This window comes from Spea bombifrons, chromosome 1 (assembly GCF_027358695.1).
Source record: "Spea bombifrons isolate aSpeBom1 chromosome 1, aSpeBom1.2.pri, whole genome shotgun sequence".
Lineage (NCBI taxonomy): Eukaryota > Metazoa > Chordata > Amphibia > Anura > Pelobatidae > Spea > Spea bombifrons.
In genome coordinates this window covers 31,896,455-31,918,848 of record NC_071087.1, presented here as the reverse complement: position 1 = coordinate 31,918,848, position 22,394 = coordinate 31,896,455, and the positions used below count along the sequence as shown (strand labels likewise).

Genomic DNA, 22,394 nt, shown 5'->3' with positions numbered 1-22,394 from the left:
AGATTGGAATATCAGCAGCAAAAGGGCCAAGAAGGAGTAGAAAAGAGTTGTGGTCCTTTGATTAAGCAAATTAAAAGAGCCCAGGTTGAACAGGGTCAAGTAGTAGTTTAATTGGTTGTATACAAGCCATTCAAGAAACTTGGAGGTGAGAGGAATGATGCCCATGGGGGGGCCAGCATGGGCTATAGTGGGCCCTGACTGTTGTGCGGAGGAGGGGTAGGCTTTTTGGCGTGAATTTCGGGGGTGGAGTTGGGGGTAGATTATATAAGTGGCTGCTTTCCCGGGCTCAGGAACCATTCTTGTGGTTAGCTTACCTGGTTGCATGTCCCACTCTCCCTCCCTCTTTCTTTTGTTTGTTGGTTTATGTCATTTTGTCACAGTCTGTGGGGCGGAAGCTTGCCAGGTATCCAGGGGGGTAATGTGGTGGTAAGTGAATGGTTGGTAACATCTGGTGGGAGGTTCTTGGCTGTCAGTGCTGGGAACCTCAGGTCAGGGTGGGGGCATCTGGGTACGTCCCTTCCTTAAGTGGTATTTGGTTATGGTACCTGGATTACTTGGCAAGCTTGGTGTGTTCATTGTGTTTATTGTATATATTTACATGTTTGTGTTTTGAGTCATTGTCCTTGTTAACGCACCTATGTTTATTGTTTCAGGTTTTGGCGTGACAATGACTATGAATAAATAAAATTGGCTGTGGCCTTTTCTTATCCATATTCAATGGTGTGTGGTGTCGTTATTGGGGTTAATGGGGAGTTAAGCCTAGCCTGGAAAATCGAAGCTACAACAGTCAGTAGAACGATGGGGAAGTAGATTGACAGAGTGGTGGAGTCGAGGGAGGGCTTTATCAGTATAGATGTTATGGTAGCATGCTAGAAGGATGGGAAGGATCCAGCAGAGAGTAAGAGGTCAAAGATGTGAGTTAGTGTATGGACAAGAGTGGATGACAATGACTGGATAAGATGAGAGGGGATAGGATCAAAGGAACATGTGGTTAAGCAATAGAAAAAGAGTACAGCAGAAACCTCTTCTTCAGTGAAAGGTGAAGGTGAGAGCAGGAGGGAGTCTGAGGAAATATTTTACATATCATTTTCATAATATTATTATTAACGTTGGTGGTAAAGTCAGAGACAGTAAGACTAGGAGAAGGGAATCAAATGTACTGAAAAGGCATTTGGGGTTATGAGACAACAATGAGATCAGAGGTGAAATAGTTTTCACCCTTACTAAGGAAACCTGAGTAATCTGAAGTCATATTATGCAGATTAAGGGGTTTGCGACCTAAGATTTCAATGTGCAAAACAAATGGCAATAAGGCGGTCTTATAGGGGTACAGAACAGATAACATTCTGCCAAATGCAAGGCAATAAGATTCCTAATAATGGATTTGAAGTTGACTGCTATAAATATTTTGCTTTATACTTTCAGGACATCTGTTTGTACATCAGCTTTGTCTAATTTGTATCTATACTAGTGTAATATACATATATATATATATTCAAAAACTTTAGGTCACTTAAAAATGCCCTTGTTTTTGAAATAAAAGCAAATGTCAAATAAATCATACAGTGCATACATTGTTAATGTTGCAAATGACTATTGTGATGTAATATCTTCCTAGGTGTACAGAGGTCAGTTATCGGCAACCATCAATCCTGTGTTCCAATGGCATGTTGTGTTAGCTAATCCAAGTTTAGAAGGATAATTGATCGGTAGAAAACTCTTTTGCAATCACGTAGCACACACACACACACACACACACGTGTATATAGAGAGAGAGAAGAGATCCTCATTTAGCACTACAGTCTAAGGATTGGAAATGTTCAGATTCTCCTTTTTACTGACATGCAAAGGAGCTCGTCATTTAAATTGCTTCTACAGTGAATAAAGATGTAGAATAAAAAGGTCACCTGTAGTCCTAGCCTGGGGACGTCGCATTCACGAGTCTGCTCTTCTGTGCTGCCTGCTATTTGAGTCTGCATTCAGCTCTGTCCTTCCTTACTACTGCATAACAAAAACTTTGTATTCCCACTTTTTCCTCTGCCGCTTTAAAACATAACGAAGTAAAAAATGTTAAACTGTTTCCTTATTCAATTGGGACAACTTACTACAATGTTTAGCGACTAATCAAGTCGGCTGAAGTTAATCCCCATACCACCTATGCACAGCAAGTCAGACTTGCCAGGGTGTTGCATATTTCATGAAAGCAAATTAGATTCTGCAGACCCTATGAGTTTCTGACTCCCTTGGAAACTGAGACATTTTCTCAAATATAACATTTCCATTTCCTTCTAAAAATAAGCATGCTAGAGGGCAGTTATACTGGGTGCTGTGTGTATACTTTGCATACTGGGTATATAAATAACATCTGTATAAAGGACTCTACACAGAGGGTAAGGAGAGCGTGGATAATGAACTTGTGAGTCTGTGGATGAGTATGAGTGGCAGTCACAGAAACTCGCTTTAGAAAGATCCACTAAATGGTAAAATTGTAATGTTTTTTAGCTGCAGTATTGACTAGTAGAGTGACCTCTATATACCCAGTTGTTATTACACTGTTCTGTCTTAGAAATGTGCCAATATTTTTGCAACCTGGACATTAAACATATGCACTTTCATGCATGTCATAGTTGAGTGCCCCTTGCAAATGCATGGCGGGTTTCAGCAGAATTGCCCCGATGTATATCCTGATTATGCAGGAGATCTGTTCGTCTCCTGCAAGCCACTAAGCATATACGGTCTTCTCACCACTAGCCAGGTTCCTGACAAGATCCCCGACACATATTGATTTGATTGATTTGAATGTGGGCACTTTATTGCTAGTGATTGCCTGCTTCAAGCAATCAAAACAGTTGCAAAAAGTCAGGCTGCAGAGGCAGGGGTGTGCTGCAGCTCTGGAGCTGTAGCTTCTCCTTAGGGCGAGTTATTTGTTCTCGCACACGTTTAACAAATACATATTAAGGTGCCTACAAAGTATTTTAATATTATATTATATAATATATTATATCCTACATAATAATACAATAATATTATATTATTCATGTTATATTCATATAATAATATTATATTATATATTAGTATTATTCATTGGTGGGGTTGTATAATACAATAGACTGTCCCTTTAACCTTTTATTTACAGTATTTTTTTCCCTTAATTAGTAAAGCTCAAGGTCATCAGAACTCTTCAGCACAACTATCCTCTTTATTAAAACTATAACTTGCACTTTTGTAATGTTATCAGTGTAATTGTTTTGGGCATATTTAGTCTACATATTCACCTTAGGGAACCTGAGAGCTGTCTCAAATGCCACCTAAGTCAGTGAGTATCTTAGCAACAAGAAATGGGTAACTTAATGGGGAGGAATAATCAATCAGGTCATGAGAACAGAAGTTTAACATGCGTGCTCCAACGGCACACTCATAATTTCTATTATTCTACTATTGGTGGGTTTCTAACATATGGCTTTGATCTGTAAACACAATGAAATTATCCATAATTAAAAAATGTTGGATTTGGGAAAAGCGATAGATTTGCTTTTAAAGTATGCAGATTTATCTTTTAAGGATTTTTTTCTATGAGATAAAATTAAATGAAAGTGGTTTTTTTTTCTGTGTACTATTCTGGAGGGCTACTTGTCTGCTCCGCATGATGTGAGACACTAGTCTGTTCATCAGGCTAGCATCCCAACAGCACAGATGGGTCGATGCTAGATTCAATTCTGGACCTGGGTCCTACAAAATTAGCAAGGCTCCAAGTGACAACCGTAGCGCTATGTGCTGTACTGTATCGCGGGATTAGGTGCAGCTGATGAGTCAAACTGCAACTTCCGCAGTTAATGCTGCTTTCACAATGCATGCGCTTACAGAACAAGGTGATAAAAGCCACTAACAAATCCAATCAGCAAATGTGGTCATAAATAGGGTTTTCTATACACAAACCATTTGTTATTTTCTCTGGAAATTTTGTAAACATTTGTAGTCAATTTTTACTTTTAAAGAAACTGAAGGATACCAGATATTTAGAAGAAGCAGGATGAGTATCTAGTGTTATTACGTAGCTTTACATAATTTATAGACTTGTATCTCATTTCAAGTGTGGGGTTAAAGTTTTAATTACGTAACGTTAGACACTAGATGGGTAAAATAACACTGCACTTACAAATATCACTTAATAAGAAAAAAAATGATCATTGTAGTGTTATTGTATTAGCAAGTATTTATTTTTTTGATAGTTATATCATGTTCACTTGCTACAAATTAGCCAACATGTTATAATAATGAATGATTTTCCAGGACACACATAGCTTACACATGTTTCTGGCCAGTACATTTAACGTACGTCTCTGCAGTGTGTGGGATGTATAAATACATATTTACGGTAATTCCCTAGCCAGAGTCTGTCTACATGAGTTCATATTTATTCTGGATTTTATGATATCCCATACACCGGGGTGCCTTGCATTGAACCTTTTAAATCTACAGGAAACAGAAATGTTTCACGATGCCTCTTAACGCCTGTTAAACCTTGGTAACCTTTCATACGTCCGAGCTCTGAAAACTAGCAAAAATATAACTGGCTGTTTGGTACATAGCATTCAGGTCTCAATGTTGCTTATAGCAATTATTCTGAACATCACATACAAAGATAACCACAGAAATAATTAGATTCAATTATACTGCATACACGGCGGCTAAAAAGTTACAAATATATCCATAAATTCTGTATCCCGAATGGGTTAAAGGATATAATTTTGTGCCACGTGGCTTCTTTAATGACATCACTGCATAAGACATATTAATTCAGTATAGCAATATATGTATGAAGTCATGTATGAAATGATGTCACTCAACTAAAGATTAACTCGTTTTCTGACACCATCTCTTCTTAACATTAACGTTACAAACGGTGCTCTTAAAGAAAATGTTTTATCGCTGTTGCTGGATATAACATTTCTCATATCAGTCTTCCCTGAACTTGTCTCTGCTTTTTGTTTTGTTTTAATAACGTAGTAAAATGACTACCAAAACATGGTTTGTAGCGACTTAAATCACTACAGAAAGTTATTTCATAAAACATGAAAACATCAACTCAAGGTGAATCATCAATCTGCCGTTCCCACAACAATCTTCATAAAATAAGAACAGCTGATGTATTCGCTTTTTTTTAAGTTAAACTTTAAGTATATTACATTTAACTCTTAAAAACAATGGGTAAAAGTATAGCATACTATGTCGCACCTCTGGAGGCTTGGACAAAAAACTCTGTTTAGAGTATTGTTGCTTTTGACCCTGTCCATTTCAAGAATAATAAAACAGGGGCAATATTATTCAAAATCACACACATATCATTAGAGAGCTTGTCACATTTACGTGTTATGTCTCCGACTCTCCCACCCAATAATGCCTTAGTAGCCGGTAATCTCATAGTACATAGGTATATACGGTGATAAAGCTTACATGTGTGTAATTTTTGGGAAAAAAACACAAAAGTATTAATAGGAAAATCATTAACTTATTCAGAATGTGTGATTGAGTACTCTATGAGATATATTGTTTAAGAACTCTGACCACAAAGTCCAGGTTTTTCAGCAATGTCAATTCTTTTATCCGCTGGTCCTAGATTTGTCAAAATAAATGTGAGCGTTGATGATATGTTGTATTCCTCTACTTATTTAAACAGATCACAGGTTTAGAGAGGTGGGCGATAAACCATATTTGCTATTTTATGCCCCGTATTATGGTGTTACATAAGGCTGATGTCAACATTTGTGGAAGTCATGCACAGTCTTATAGAACAAAGCCTGGTAGTATATCTTAAAAAAAAATACCAACATACAACATATAATTTCAAAGTACATTAGAATGGCTACATAGAAACGATCCATCATTGTTGATCTCTAACACAATAATGGTGCTTCTGAACAATGACGGGCAGAGGGCACGTCTTGCTTGAGGAAACAATGTGCTAGGATTTGGTCGCTCAGCTTCCTTTAACAAACCTGTGAGACCCTCATCAGTCTGTTTGTATATTAGATATTCCATTCTTCATTAGTGAACATAGACGTATGTTGCTGAGCAACTAATGGCTGATTAGTATTAACCTTTTGACTTATTTTTTTATAGCCGCACATTTATCTGTTGCTTCTATGAGATATATATATCATAGTCTGATGGGAACTATAGTGGGATGAGCCTGTATATTTACTCAAGACCAGACTCGATCCAGCTTGGCAGTATGGACGGATGTAAGCTAAAGTCCATCAGCAAAAATGTTTGGGTTTTTCCGCACATCCAGAAGAACCTTCTCTAGCCTACAGGAGTCCAGCTTGGTGTGGTTGGCCTAGGGTCTAGCCCAACTCTGTCACAGTTCATGCTGCACAACTGGCCTGTTTTACCTCCTCTTCACTAGACACATAATCACACAATAGAGTCCATCACCAACTGATTTCATTTCATTGTTTATTTAAAAAGTAGTAACATATAATACATTACTTAACTTTGAGACTTTTTAAAATCTTTTTGTTAAATCTTTATGCGAAGTTGTCATTTATATGAATATCCTCTCCACACACTATTTGCATTTTTAAAACTGTTGTGACACACATTTATTTGGCTTTTAATAAGTAACACCTGATATTACTTCAATTAGTATGGCCCTGCTAGTGCTCCTGTTAGTGTGACTTGTATAATCACTGCCATACAGAGTTAGAGCAGTTAGGCTTGGTTTCCATTTGGGTTTTTTTGCTAAAAACGCCTATAAAAACGCCAATAGCGCCACCTGGCGTTTTTTTGTGAAAAACGGCTGCAGCCAGATGTTAGCTGTAATTCAATAGGAAATCGCAAAATGCCATTTCTACTTGGCGTTTTTCTGTTTGGCGTTTTTTCAGTCCTCTTTGGCGTTTTTCTGCTTTTTTGGGCTCTGTGGCAGTTTTTCAAAACTGCAGCATGTTGACACTCTGGCGTTTTTTGCAAGAAATCTTGGCTTTTTTTCTCCAATAGAAGTCTATGGGAGAGAAAAAACGCCATGAAAAAGCCATGTGGGTTTATTGCCTTGGCGTTTTTTATGGCGTTTTTTCCACAGTTACAATGCAGAGGATGGACCCAGTATCTGTGTGTCCTACGAGAAATAGGCTGGAAACAAACAGTTTCACACAAAACAAAGTCCTGGACTGGTTCATATTGAATTTTACACCATTTGGAACAAACATGCCATTACAAACAAACATACGCGACCGGATCCTGCGTGCCAAAAGCAACAGCAAACAATTTGCACCATCATTTGGGGCCAATCTTCCCAGAGGAGCAGACATTCAAAATAAAGCATGCCTTACAAACCACAGAAAAGAGACAAAAGGGTCTACCAAGTAAATGACATCAGGAGAGGGCAGATACTTGCCATTTATCCTAATCCCTTTTAGCTGGGTGAAACTTCTAACTTGTAAAGGCTGGAAAAACTGCCTAAGGTCAAAAAAAGCAATTTCCACAGAAAGGCTAAAACGCCAGAAAAAACGCCAAAACGCAGGTAAATGCAGTGGCAGTTTTCTTGGCGTTTTTCCTGGCGTTTTTCATCAAGAAAAAAACGCCGGACAAAAACCCAAGTGGAAACCTAGCCTTATAAAGGAAAATGATGTCCATACCAAGGTAGTTGGTAACAATTAATTAATAGTAACAAACATTTTGTTTTCCTTTTATTAGTAAAAAAAGATGCATTTTTGTTTGATGGACAGTGTATATTTTATCAAGTTTGTTTTTCAGAAATGTTGAAATAAAGGTAGATTGAAGCAGTGGACTTTTTATTATACATACATACATACAGGGAAAAGAAAAAATGTCGGTGCGCTAAGCTAATCACAGGCTCAAATAATACAAATGTATAATACGAGGCCTACCAAACAGGTGTAAGCATGCTGCAAGAAACAGTGTATTGGCTGTACAATGTATACAAGAAACAAAAACTGTCTGCGCTTCTTACCCTAATAAAGTTGGCAACAAATATATAAACATAATATAAATGAGAGGTTTTGGTTATATGAATTGGCCAAAGCATAATTAAGCTCACCCGCCACGTCAAGGCACAGCTTGCTGTCCAGGGGTTAATAGGGAGGAGGTTTAATTGCACCTCCCCCAACACATTAATAAGGTTTTGGTAGCAGTATAAACTGCTTTGTGTGCCCACTATGTAGGAGGTGAGAGTAGGTTCTCACCCTATTGAGAGTGTGCCTTGACGTGGCGGGTGAGCTTAATTATGCTTTGGCCAATTCATATAACCAAAACCTCTCATTTATATTATGTTTATATATTTGTTGCCAACTTTATTAGGGTAAGAAGCGCAGACAGTTTTTGTTTCTTGTATACATACATACATACATACATCTGTTTCTAATGGAGGAATGCTTTAACTATTTGAATGCACCCTAATCCAATTATGTACAATGATCACATTCTATTTCTAGGCATACTTTTAAATAATGTATAAAACAAATACATAACATGTATTTAACATTTAATAATCTTACATTAGAGATTTATATTTTAACAAAGTATTCTTACATTAATTGTCTTTAACATACATTCATGTCTCTCATGCACCCCACATTTCTGAACCAGCCAGTCATCTTTTATACTCCCCTCTCCCCTATTACTAGCATGATTCAATAAGAGTGGATATGTAATAACATAGCTGTTAGTTTAAGAAAAAGGAGTACTTCCTCCATAATATGGAAAATAGCAAGTCTCTGGAGTTAGCATTTATCTTTTAAAATGCAATACATGTTTTAAAAATATTTTGCAAACTGGACAATTTGTTTTGTGTTGCTGTTTAAAAGAAATGTATAGGGAACACATTAAATGTTTCCCAGGTTTCATTACATCAACTTTCCATTTTCAACTTCCCTTTGTGCCTAATCCTGGCCTAAATATAACATGAATGACCTCTTACAGCTTAAACACCAATTCAAATGAATTAATTTATAGATGTTCATCTGACATGACCATTTAATCAACTTTTGCCATCTAATTACATCTACCTTAATCGCCTTCTCTAATCCTTCTTATTTGTAAGGTCAAGTTAAAGCTTCGTCCCTATTTTTTTTGTGGTTCAATCTTCACTTAAGTCAGTTTTAGCATATCAAGCTTATTCAATTATTGGTGCTTCAAAAGATAATGCAAAGCTGCCTCACAGACAAATAAGAGAGTGGGTCCATATTAAATGATGATTGATTTATTTTAATACTATTTTATTAAATCACACACAGGTCACAAGGAGCCAAGAGGAATGATGCAGCATACATTGACCAGATTTTCCTTTTAACATGGCATACTGCTACTCTGTGTTAATATAATTGTTGTCATTTGTCTTCTTATACAACAAAGCAACAAATCAGCGCACACCCAGCAAATACTATGTAAAAGCACCCATCTGAAGCATACATTTTGGGGATTTGGTCACACTATATCACTATATATAGTATAGCCTGAACCAAACCTTAGGGTTAAGCACCTGTCACACAGGTGCCTCATTAATGGTGTCCAGAATACTTTAAGTTGCATGAGAGTCTCAGTGGGTTAAAATGCAGTGTAGTCCCACTGATTCAGCTCCTCAGTAAGAGATATAGCCATGAAAATTTAGATAGGACTTTGATGTAATGGCCATAAGCAATATATACAGCCATATAGTGTGATGGAATCCCCAATATGCTTCAGATAGGTTTTTTAAATAATATTTGCTGGGTGTGCACTGATTCTTAGTTTTGTTGTCTATAAATGTATAGCCGCATTCCTGGAATCTGATTATAATGATAATAATGCTGTCCCTAGAGCAGAAGAAACCCTCGCTCTACAGTTACAATTCTTGCAGGTTTTTAGAACATGATGTTTTCCTTCTAGTAGTTCTATATAGGCCTTTGGATAAGCGAGAGGAATATCAAAGTAAATAGGACTTGTGCTCATTCAATCCCTATGGTATTTCATTTTTGGATAAGTGCACTCCTTCAGTTCTAAAAAACATAACAACTGGTCATATTCACCATCAAAAGTAACTACAATTTACGACCACATAAGAACTTGCTGTGCTGCATTTCAAGATGCTTTTGTTTTTTCACAAGTTTAAAATTTTATACAGAAATATGTGCGTCTAAAATGTCTAATTCAATGCTGCCTGTGACATTGAAAAATAAATAAATATATATATATATATATATATATATATATATATATATATAAATATACATATATATACACACATACACACATACTGTACAACACTGCACCATAAACAATACTGGTATATATATATATATATATATATATATATATATATATGCACACATACTTACAGTGTGTGTGTGTGCGTGTGTGTGTGTGTGTGTGTGTGTGTGTATCTTCAAATTAATACTGCACCATAAACAATACTGAGACTGTCAGTATTTACTTCCAGTTTCATTGACTTGCTTGCTTTTTATCAGTCTTTACTCATAAATGGTTTATTGACTATTTTCAAACATTAATTCTGCTGCTCTCGCAATCAATGTAATTATAACTAATCATTTTCCACTTGATTTTTGATGCTTCTCTAGGAACTATGAGTGGGCGAATGTTTAATCGCGTGCATTTGTACAGCTGTGGTTAATTTCTATCACAGAGAGATGAGGATAGCTATAGTGATCATTCTTGGCTCTAGGTTTTTTGAGGATCATACTTAAAAAGACGTACTGGGCCACATGGGCATGGAGCAAATAGCAAATAGGGCATGGACAACTGCCTCGGTGCTCACTATACAGTCCTATACGACATACACGCATGTACAATTATTACTGAATGTCCATAAAAAATTAATTTGCAATTCATCCTTTGTCATACATCAATAATACTACCTTTTGACATCATGTTACACGTCCCCCACACTTATGGGCCAAGCTTTCACTACCCCCAGACTTCTATGGAAGCTGGTATATATTTTTAAATCCTATAAAGTGTGAACATTCATTTAATTTAATCTCAAAGTAACTTATTATTTAACTGGCCAACTACTACAGCCACAGCTGGGACCTTTTACAGATAACACGTAATTTGTCATTATTTCAGCTGTTGTTATAATAGTCTGATGGGCAGCCTGGAGGGAGGGTTTAGACATTAAAAAACAGTCAAAAATACTTACTTAACCATATTGTAGAACTGTCTATTACAATTTATAAGCAACGTTTTTAACCATTGTACAATTGTTAACCCAATTACAAAAATTCCTTTGGGTCGTTATAAACATCTTGTATTTTATCTGTATGTATGTATTCCTTTTATTTTTTATATAAGAAACTCTAATAAAATATTTTGAAACAAAACAGTCAAAATTAGGTTTATCAATCGCAAAAAGGCAACATTTATTTTGTTAGAAATGCATAGCCGGAACAGCACATGTTCTTATTCAGCTTCTGATAAACAAAGATTTTCAATCCGTAATATCATTATATAAATGGCATTTCCATGGAAACCATGCTCTCTGTCACCCTTTGCAGTCATTATCCAAATTCCTATTTTAACATCAACTGATTTACACCTAGAAAGATAGCAAAAAGTGACTCTATATGCACCTTCTTTTTAGTGGAATATATCAGCAACTGTATTTTGCTATGATGTTTACATCATTCCTACAATATATGCTAAAGCAATAAGGAAAGCTAATAATTATAAATAGTAGGTACTGTTGGATCTGCGCTCGTCTGGCTCCTACTCCATATTGCTCCCTGGTGCTATTATTATTATTCCAATGCAGGTGGTAGTAAGGTCAAGGGGACATTCCTAGACATTTTGGGCAATGCTATGCTTCCAACTTTGTGGAAACAGTTTGGGCAAAGCCCTTTCCTATTCCAGCATGACTGAGCCCCAATGCATAGACATGTCTGGCATACCTGCGGACATGTGGGCTCCAGCTATCCGGAGCTTACCCTTGCAGGATGTGGCCAGGACTTTTCGCTGATGTAGGTGGGCATACCTGCTGGCCTTTGAGGGGCGTTCCCGTTAATGTCTGTGGGTAGGACACAGAGGATCCGGGTGTCGACCTGGAGAACCAGAGAAGCGGTGCTTCTGATGGAGTCTCCAGGCAAAATTCTGAGAGTTCCAAGGCATGATGACTGGTTTGCATAGGTCCCTTTGGGATGAACTGGAATGGAGATTGCGAGCCAGGACCTCACAAATGCTCTACTGGATGAATGGGTAAGAATTCCAACAGAAACACTCCAAAATCTTGCGGAAAGCCTTCCCAGATGAGTGGAAGCTGTTATAGCTTTAATAGACATTAAGATCTATGTATTTAGAAAGTAATGTCAGAAAAACATTTGTTGGTGTAATGGCCATTTGTCCATATAGTCTGTATATATATGTTATATATACATACACACACAAAACATATATACAATGTGTGTGTAAAGGGTCCTTGATGGTTTCCTGTTTATAACTCAATAGCAGTGTGTTTGTAGATTTAACTGTATTTATTTTTGACGAAACACCTACACTATCCCCAAGTGAATCATATGTTATAAACTCCAAATCTGAATGATCACACAGATAATATTTAGGTTTGCCATTATGATGCTTTTGAGGTTTAATTTAATTTGTGTTTTCTTATCAGGTGGCTGTATTTTATGTTTTGAGATTTTCTAGAGTTGAGTTAGATTTGCACGGAGTTTATTCTTTTTGGTATTGTTTTATTGATTATAAAATAAACACAACGTTTGTAGCACATTGCCAATAACCTGTAAGGTTCTCAGAAATGCAACCACCATTTTTGGTACATTAAAAATAATTACGGTTGGCTAAGAAGCAGAGAATAAGGTCATTTCTTGAGCATTTTATAGCACGGGTAAGCAGACTAAGACTAGTTGTTATTTATTCTGGTTGATATTGTTCACAAAGGGGTTTATTAAGTAAAGTTTGAGTTTACAGGAGAGTTGCAGTTTGAACTCATCAATTTAACAACGTGTTACAAAGGACCTATCCCAATTAGCATTTCCTGGAAGTGCTTTGGTCTTGGATAGTCTTCTGTAAAAAAAAGCAATCTGCGCCATACATTCTAAAATAAGTAGTTTCTTGACAGTCATCCCTAAAAAACCATAAAATATACATTATGTAGGTTCAGTTCAATGTTTTCTGCAGACAAAACGTGTTACCTGAGAAAACGTATAATACTGTAACTCTGTATTATTGATAATGATCAGGTTTCATCAAAATTGTATGAATAACCTGCCTTGCATCCGTACATTAGTTTGGTTCATGACAACAGGATCATAATGTTTTATAGAGCTCTGAATGGATAGACTGAACAAGTTTAATAAAATACCAAAAATAACAAATGATGATGATGATACCTGTTAATGAATCTAAAAGCCTTTCTCTATGATGTATAGAGAGCACATCTACAGCTGATGTATGTGTAACTATATAACTACCCTTCCTTTCGCCTAGTTCAATGATTACATGGAATCCCATTTGCTTGTGTTAATATGCTCATAGATGGTACTAATGGCTGGATTAACATCAAAGGTGCTCCTTGGTAAAAGTGACAAATGTACCACCTGAATTAAAAAGAATCATGAAGGGGTATGGAACTCGTAAATTGTGGTACCCTATGCACGTATCTTAACAGAAATGTATCCCAAGTATATAAGTAATTCAGAAGGCTCCAGAAGTAACTGAGGCACATATGTCGGGCCTGTCTGTTTTTTTCCATAAACCAAATTTGGTACTTGCCCAGAGAACTTATTTCCAGAAGATTAATGACACTAGCTCTTACCCTTTCTGGAAATACTTTGTTCTTCCAGCCATCTTTGACTAAGCCTATCGATATTCCAATATCCTGTATAATTAGGCATAGAGGGTGAGTTCACCAAGGAGTACATGGGCTCTAAATTATTCTGGTATCGCACTTGTCCAGGTAAGATCTTTTTTAAATCAAGACGCAGTATAGCCTCCATTAAACAATTTCTATCTAAACTCATTGTTTTAATTTCCTCACAGGTCCCCCAGACTGGTCTTTAAATATTAAATGGTTCTGCACAGCACTCTTACTTATACAATGTATCAGTGTGCTACATGTCTAGAAAACATTAAAGCACTTAATAAAGATCAATTTCTTGCATCCCATTTCTGTGAGTGATATTAAAAGCTCAATAAAATGCGGGTTATGCTGGAGTTGCAAGCATATCCTGCTACTATGCAGACACAGGTGACACGATGCCACACTGAACATTTGTGAATTTCAGGCTAGGTCCAAGCATGTTCCTGAAATAGTATGCCACCAGTCCCAGCCTCTGCTAGTTTTTTTTACATTGTTGACTTCTCCAAATCCCTGACACCAAGTTCATTTTTCAATTAGTGGCTCTGGGCCATGTTCTTGACAGTGCTAGGGGTTTTCGCAAGTTGTCTCTAAGGGTTCTCAGAAAGTCCTGTAGCAACTTCAGCTTTGATGCTACCTGTTAGAGGAAATGTTGAGGTGAAGAACTCCTGTAGCTCTCCTTTCTTCAAGTCTGATGGTGGGCACCATGAGCGAGGTAGTCCAATAATTGTGAGCAGTCCTACTAAGTAACATCAGGGAAGGACGGGCAGCATCTACATCAGGGGCAAGCTCAACCAAGACTCTTAGTAACATTACACCCAAAACTAAATTTAAATGACAACATATACAATGTCTCCTCCTGTATAGCAAACATAAGTGTGTGGTGGGAGTTGTTTTTTTCTATGGCTCTTTTGCAGTTCTTTCTTCTTTGCGTTCTTTCTTATGTCTTTCTTTGCTTTACAGGTTCCTTGGCACACGGCCATACTGTTAATGGACATAGTATTTGGACAGTATTTGAGCACTGGGTCTTGGACCATTATCTACTCAGAGAAGACTCAGAGAAGACTGTGCCACTACCTCCCTATTTAGTCAGTATAAAAAGGTGTGTTATTAATTTAAAGCTCTCCTGGAACATCTGTGTATCCGTGTCCATCCATTCTGTACTCTCCATTGTGGGAGCTGGCTGATACTGACAATGGTTTCCCCCAAGTTGTTAACCACAACATCTGAGGAAAGAGATTTAGGGGTAATTATTTCACAGGACTTAAAAGGTAGGTAGACAATGTAATAGAGCAGCAGATAATGCTAGTAGAATACCTGGTTGTATAGCGAGAGCTATTAGCAGTAGAAAGAGGGAAGTGCTCATGCCGTTGTACAGATCACTGGTGAGACCTCACTTGGAGTATTGTGTACAGTACTGGAGAACGTATCTCCAGAAGGATATCGATATATTGGAGAAAGTGCAGAGAAGGGCTACTAAAATGGTTTATGGATTACAGTATGAACCTTACCAGGACAGGTTAAAGGATCTTAACCTATATAGCCTGGAAGAAAGACGTGACAGGGGGGAAATGATAGAAACATTTAAATACATAAAGGGAACTAACATAATAAATGAGTATATCTAAAAGAAGAAAAACTACCACACCAAGAGGATATAGTCTTAAAGTAGAGGGGCAATGTAATATCAGGAAATATCACTTTACTGAGAGGGTAGTGGTTGCATGGAATAGCTGTCCAGCAGAAGTGGTGAAGGTTCATACAGTGAAGGCGTTTAAGCTTGCATGGGATATGCATAAGGCTGCTACATATAAGGTAAGACCCGGGAGTAAGGAAAGTATTCAGAAATTGGGGAGACTAGATGGGTCGAATAGTTCTTAAATGCTGACACACCGGTCTATGTTAAACTAACTGACGCTGAGTAAATTCTTTTGATATCGTTTGTCATAATAAATCACATTTAACTAACACGTGTCTAGTCTAATATTATTTTGTGAGCTGAACTAGTTTCCTGACGTAAGGTAATTTTTCTGTCAGCTTACAAGGTATGAATAAGAAATAAAAGAAAGTTTCTTTTTATAGTTAATAGCTTTGTAGTAGTTAAATTTAGTAAATTAGTACCCTTGTTTGCCTTCCCATGAATATCCATAATGAAATTTAAAACATTGGTACGGCAAATAGCTTTTGCTGCTATTTGACATTTTGATTTTCTATGAACAGAATAATTCCCTGCTATCTTTGGGTTTTCAAGGCTGCTTCAGTGAGTAGTATATTTCTCTAATTAACACGATCACACATCTAATATCAGAATGAGCTATGAATCATACTGAAGCAGAAGTAAGCCTAGGGTAAATGACATCAGGGTTCAGTATGTGTTCGCCCTCCCCAGTAAGTAACACACGCACATTAATAGTGAAACTCACTCAAACACCCACTCACTATAACATCATACACTTATGTACACACACGATCTTGCTCCCTCCTCTCCATTACATTTCTAGCCCTGACACTCTAGCACTATACACATAACACGCTTGAACACCATATGCTGATACACACTCACACTAACACCATCCACTAACACACATTGTAACACTATCCTCTCACAAATGCTAACACCATATTCTAACACATGAAGACTCTATCGCCGTACAGAGAGACTTCCACTCTATCACCATACGGTTACACACACACACATATATATATATATATATACACACACACATACACATATACACACACACACATTCTCTAACACCATAAACTTACACATACATACACACATATACTCTTATGTGATCCCTCTGGGTGTCTCACTTACCGGGCACATGGGGTACATTTCTCAATGGAACAGCTGTAGTGACTTTTTGTATTTGTCTGTTATTTGCTAGACTAGACTAAAACAGTTATAGTTTTTAAATAACGTAATGTTGCATAGTAGCCATTTCTTTGCACAATCAGGACATACTTAACATTAACATATGTAGCAATTTCACCCATAACATCACATGACTGCTGGGTCGGCCTAGGCCTGGATATGATAGGGTTAGGGTAGCACCAAAGGTAAATAAACCTCTGACAGTACTAAAACAATATATGAACAACAAAGTATAAATGGATTTGGAGCTTCCAATCTAACTTAAAAATTAGTTGATTTTTTTCTACAAATTCTAAAGGGGTACCATTGTTTCTTAAGTCGTAATAAAATACAACATTATTTATTAATTATTATTCCTAGTATTTAGAATATGTATCTTTGTAATAATAACACTACTTAACACATTGCCCTTAAATAACCTGCCTATGGTACATCTGCACAAACAGTATAAAATATAACATTATCTGTAACCTGCCGAGTCAAATGCAACACTCACTAACAGGAGAGTTTGTTCACAAAGTATATAGGCAAACTTGGCAAACCTCAAACCAGTTAGTTGCTTTTTGTGAAGATCCTAGTAGTCTTACCAAATTTAAGCACTAATGGCTACGCTCAAGAGAATCTCTTAATGCTTGTTGGTGGCAAGTTTTCCATGACTTTAAACAATGGGAAGGGGGTGCTTTCAATTCAAATCCTGGCCTTCAGTTATACGGATTGAGCGGTCATTATTAACGGATAACATAGTGCCCGCAATAAAGGAGATTTCTTAATAATCAACAAAGTATTAAATTCAATCAACCAAAAATATTTGAAAATCTACATAAGCTGTTCATTGAGCCATCGAACACAACATAATAACAAATAAAATAACATGTTATTAACACATTTTCTACTGCCTTCTAATTGGTCATATATTGTTTTAATGCTATGAACCATTGATATCGCATGCTGTTATTCTGAGTACCAAAATTGCTATTCATACTCCTCCTAATCACACTAATTAAAATCACAGGACTCATTCTCTCAATTAGCACTGTCCCATTCTTCTCAACAAAAGGCCACCTAGTGTCACATGAAATGTTTGTACTTTAAATCATACTAGTCACCTCTACAGAAAAAAATAAGACTTTGCATTTTTGGAAGCAAATGTGATATCTGAAAAATTGCTAACAAATAACAATACAACGTGATAAAGTAGAATATGTCCTAAAGTCAAACTAACTGGCAGCTTTTAATATGCACAATTTCTTTATTCAACGACAGTGATATTCACATATTCTACCAAAGGAAATTTGATTTAGAATTATAGAATTGCAGTTAACCATTTTATATAACTACATTGTTCTGATTGATTAGTTACTTAATAATGTATTCAAGTATGTTGATCAATGCATAAAAATGGAATTTTATATACATATATTCTTCTAAAATCACATGGGTGTAATATATAAATGTAATCATTTAAAAAAAACATATCCAATACAATAAAAATAGATTATAATATTATTTATACAAATAGGAGTATATATATATATATATATATATATATATATATATATACCGTATATATCATTCTAAAACACAGTTTCATGGGTAAAATTTATGAATGTAGTTTGTTTTAAATTTCTAAAACAATAAAAAAAAATAGATTAGGTGTTTACTTAATTTATGCAAATATGTTAATCAATGCCTAAAAATAGAATTGAACGTGGTAACCACAGGAGCAAAGGAACATTTTCCATGTGTTACCAATTAACTGTAGATAATATTTAAATTATTTCTGTTTGCTACTTTCTTTATGTTGTTGTTGTTGTTACTATTCTCTAGCAGTAGAAAATAATCCTTTACCTACCTCAACTTCTTTGGTCTTGTCTTTGCTTCTTCCTATTGAACTTCTCCCATTGCTAGAAGTCTCCCGAGCAGGGGCTACACAAATCTGTTGCAATGGCATAGTGTTGGAGGTGCAGGTAACCAATACCTGATTGGACGCCTTAAATTTTCACTCCCACTATTTAGCCCACCTGTATTACAGCACATATCCTTGAATTTTACACATGCAAAGGCAAAATAAAAACACAAATTCTAAAGAACAAAAAAAAAATCTGAATTTTCCGTAAAAAAAAAAAAAGAGAAATCTGTAGAGAAAAAAAAGGAATTGTTCATAATCCAGTTAGTTTTGCAAAAGGACGACCACGACAAGTTCTGAGTAATAGGCTCTGTCACTCGAACACCCTTTCCACTCCCCCAGGAGCAGCGAGCAATTCAATTTCTATGGTAGCTAATAGCTGTCATGGAAACGAAGAAAACCTGGGTCTCGCAGGCCATTATTAGCAAGCGCTTTCTCTAATGGCACCGACTTCCACATTTTCATCGGCTGCCACTTCTGCTTTTGTTTCCCCGCTGATTCCTCGGGAGGCTACTAAGCCCCCAGAGACAGAGCATCGTGCTGACTAGGTAAATAGGCAATAGGGCTGAAAAGCTTAGCGTTCTATTTTTGAGCCAAGTCTCTTCCTTGAAAAGCACAGATAGCTCTCTGTGTCGTTCGTGCGTCTAATCTGCTTAGGTCAAAGGATCTGCCTACAAGTAAAGGAGCAGCAGCAAGTGAATCAGGTGTTTAAAAAAAAAAAAAACCCACACACTGAAACCAGCTATCTGCTAATCTGAAGCAGATACAGAAGCCACATCCACTTGCTGTATTGTGTGCTACACATAACCAGCAGCTGCAATACAGGCAAAATCAACAGGCACCCACAGAACTGGGAGGAAAAGGCAACACATGCACAGAGCAGATAAACACACATACAGCGAGTGGCTTACACGTGATACTGACGAATGACTCCCTTCACCTTCATTTACATTTTGTAAAAGAAGAATATTGAGGTCTCCAAAATCCTGATTCTTAAATGTTATCACGACGACAAATTAAAATTATTCATTTCTAAAGTCATTACCACCCATAACGTAGCAAAATGACATGGTCCTGTAACATAACTATACATCTGCAGTAGACTTAGCATATGAATCCTAATAGCTTGTACTCCCTATTATAGATGTTTAACTTACAACATACACCGATCAGCCATAACATTATGACCACTGACAGGTGGTCCCACACTGATAATCTTGTTATCATAGCGCCTCTCAGTGGGTGGGATATATTAGGCAGCAAGTGAACATTTTGTCCTCAAAGTTAAAGTATTAGAAGCGACTTTGATGAGGGCCAAATTGTGATGGCTGGACAACTGGGTCAGAGCATCTCCAAAACTGCAGCTCTTGTGGGTTGTTCCCAGTCTGCAGTTGTCAATACCTATCAAAAGTCATCCAAGAAAGGAAAAGCAGTGAACCGGCAACAGGGTCATGGGTGTCCAAGGCTCATTGATGCATGTGGTGGGCGAAGGCTGGCGCGTGTGGTCAAATCGAACAGATGAGCTACTGTAGCTCAAATTGCTGAAAAAGTTAATGCTGGTTCTGATAGAAAGGTGTCATAACACAGTGCATCACAGTTTGTTGCGTATGGGCTGTGTAGCCGTAGACCAGTCAGGGTACCCATGCTGACCCCTGTCCACTGCTGAAAGCGCCTACAATGGGCATGTGAGACAAGGAACTAGACCATGGTTCAATGGGAGAAGGTGACCTTGTCTGATGAATCAAGTTTTCTTTTACATCACATGGATGGCCGGGTGCATGTGCATCAAATACCTTGAGAACACATGGCACCAGGATGCATCCATGGAGGCCCCACCTTGCAATTTACAGGACTTAAAGGACCTGCTAACATCTTGGTGCCTACACACCTTCCGAGGCCTAGTGGAGTCCATGCCTCGACGGGTCAGGGCTCTTTTGTGTACATTTGTGTATTTGGCCTGGGGGTCTGAGCTAAGGGCAGTACTCCAGCCACCTCCAACACTCACTTCTGGGCCACCATACTCTGAGCTGGGCACCAGGATATTATAGTGTAAAAGGGACAGTTACACAGAAGATCTGAGTTCTCCACAACTGTGGAGCACCAATAAAGCAGAAGCCTTGTTAGCCTAGGTCAGGATATGTCCACTTGGTATAATTGTTAGCATCTATATAAACATAGAATTAAAAGCTGTTTGAGGTCCAATGCATTGCCTCCCAACATTTGAAGTGACCAAAACACAGAATATTTGGAAAATTATCAAATAATTATTTTGTAGCCAATGTATGTAATTTGAAAGGATATCTATGACAATCAGGGCCAGAATGGACTGCTGAGATACTGGGAGATTTCCCGTTAGGCTGCCCCCCCTGGGGCTGTTTTTGAGGCCCGCCAATTAATTACACATCTAAACTCTATTTTGCTCCTGCGGCTTCATTGGTGTCCTCAGCCACGGGCACACTAATAATTAGATGGGCAGCCGCAAGATGTCATATTCGGAAGGAGGTGAGTGGAGAAATACCGTATTTGCTCGATTATAAGACGACCCCCCAAAATTTGAATATTAATTTATGAAAAAAAGAAAAAGCCTGGATATAAGACGACCCTATCGTAAAAAAGTTTTACCAGTAAATGTTAATTCATGTAAACTATGTGAACAATTGTTTGTTAATAAAAGCTATGATTGAGAAAAATATTTTGTTTTTATTTCCTTTTTTTACAACCTGCCCCCCCAGTTATGCACATCTGCCCCCTGGCTTGCCACTCTGCCCCAGAAATGCCTTATACCCCCTATATGCCACTGTGCCCCATGATATGACTTTTAACCCTCTAAATGCCACTGTGCCCCATGATATGCCTTTTAACCCTCTATATGCCACTGTGCCCCAGGATATGCCTTTTGACCCCATATGTGCCACTCTGCCTCCAGAATTGCCTTATACCCCTATATGCCACTCTGGCATTTAGGGGGTTAAAAGGCATATTATGGGGCAGAGTGGCATATAGGGAGGTATAACGCATTTCAGGAGGCAGAGTGTCGTATAGAGGGTTAAAAGGCATTTCTGGAGGCAGAGTGGCATTAAGGGGGGTTAAAAGGCATTTCACAGAGCACTCTGCCTCCAGAAATGCCTTATGCCCCCCGTCTAACACTCCCTCCCCCTCCCTCCTCCAAACTTACCGGTGCTTCTGAGTCCCGGGTGCTTAGTCCGGGCAGCGTGTAGAGCTCTGCACGATTCGCGTACACACCTTACGCTTGAGCGGAAGTTGTCTACGCGAATCGCGTAGAGCTCTACACGCTGCCCAGACTAAGCACCGGGGACTCAGAAGCACCGGTAAGTTTAGGGGGGCATAACACAGGAGGATCCAGGTCCCTCATCTAAGTCCCCGGTGCTTAGTCCGGGCAGCATGTAGAGCCGGCACCCGAGACAAACGCCTCACGTTCACTACACAGGAGTTGACAGTAAGTGACCTACAAAGGGGGGCAGGGAGGGAGTGGGTAGATTGTGAGAAGGGGGGGTAGGGAGGGAGTGGGTAGATCGTGAGAAGGGGGTAGGGAGGGAGTGGGTAGATCGTGAGAAGGGGGGGTAGGGAGGGAGAGGGTAGATCGTGAGAAGGGGGGTAGATCGTGAGAAGGGGGGCAGGGAGGGAGAGGGTAGATCGTGAGAAGGGGGGTAGGGAGGGAGTGGGTAGATCGTGAGAAGGGGGTAGGGAGGGAGCGGGTAGATCGTGAGAAGGGGGGGTAGGGAGGGAGAGGGTAGATCGTGAGAAGGGGGTAGGGAGGGAGAGGGTAG

The 22,394-nt window shown here is 38.1% G+C and overlaps 1 protein-coding gene across 1 annotated transcript in view; it reads right to left on the bottom strand.

Moving 5' to 3' along the window:
• MARCHF1 (membrane associated ring-CH-type finger 1) overlaps positions 1 to 19,215 on the bottom strand; it is a 73,367-nt gene extending 54,152 nt beyond the window's left edge. Inside the window, exon 1 of the mRNA XM_053460029.1 lies at positions 18,553 to 19,215. Within this exon, the coding sequence (XP_053316004.1) occupies positions 18,553 to 18,651 (99 nt within the window). The 5' untranslated portion in view covers positions 18,652 to 19,215. The remainder of the gene's footprint in view (positions 1 to 18,552) is intronic.
• Between the last annotated feature and the right edge of the window lie 3,179 nt (positions 19,216 to 22,394).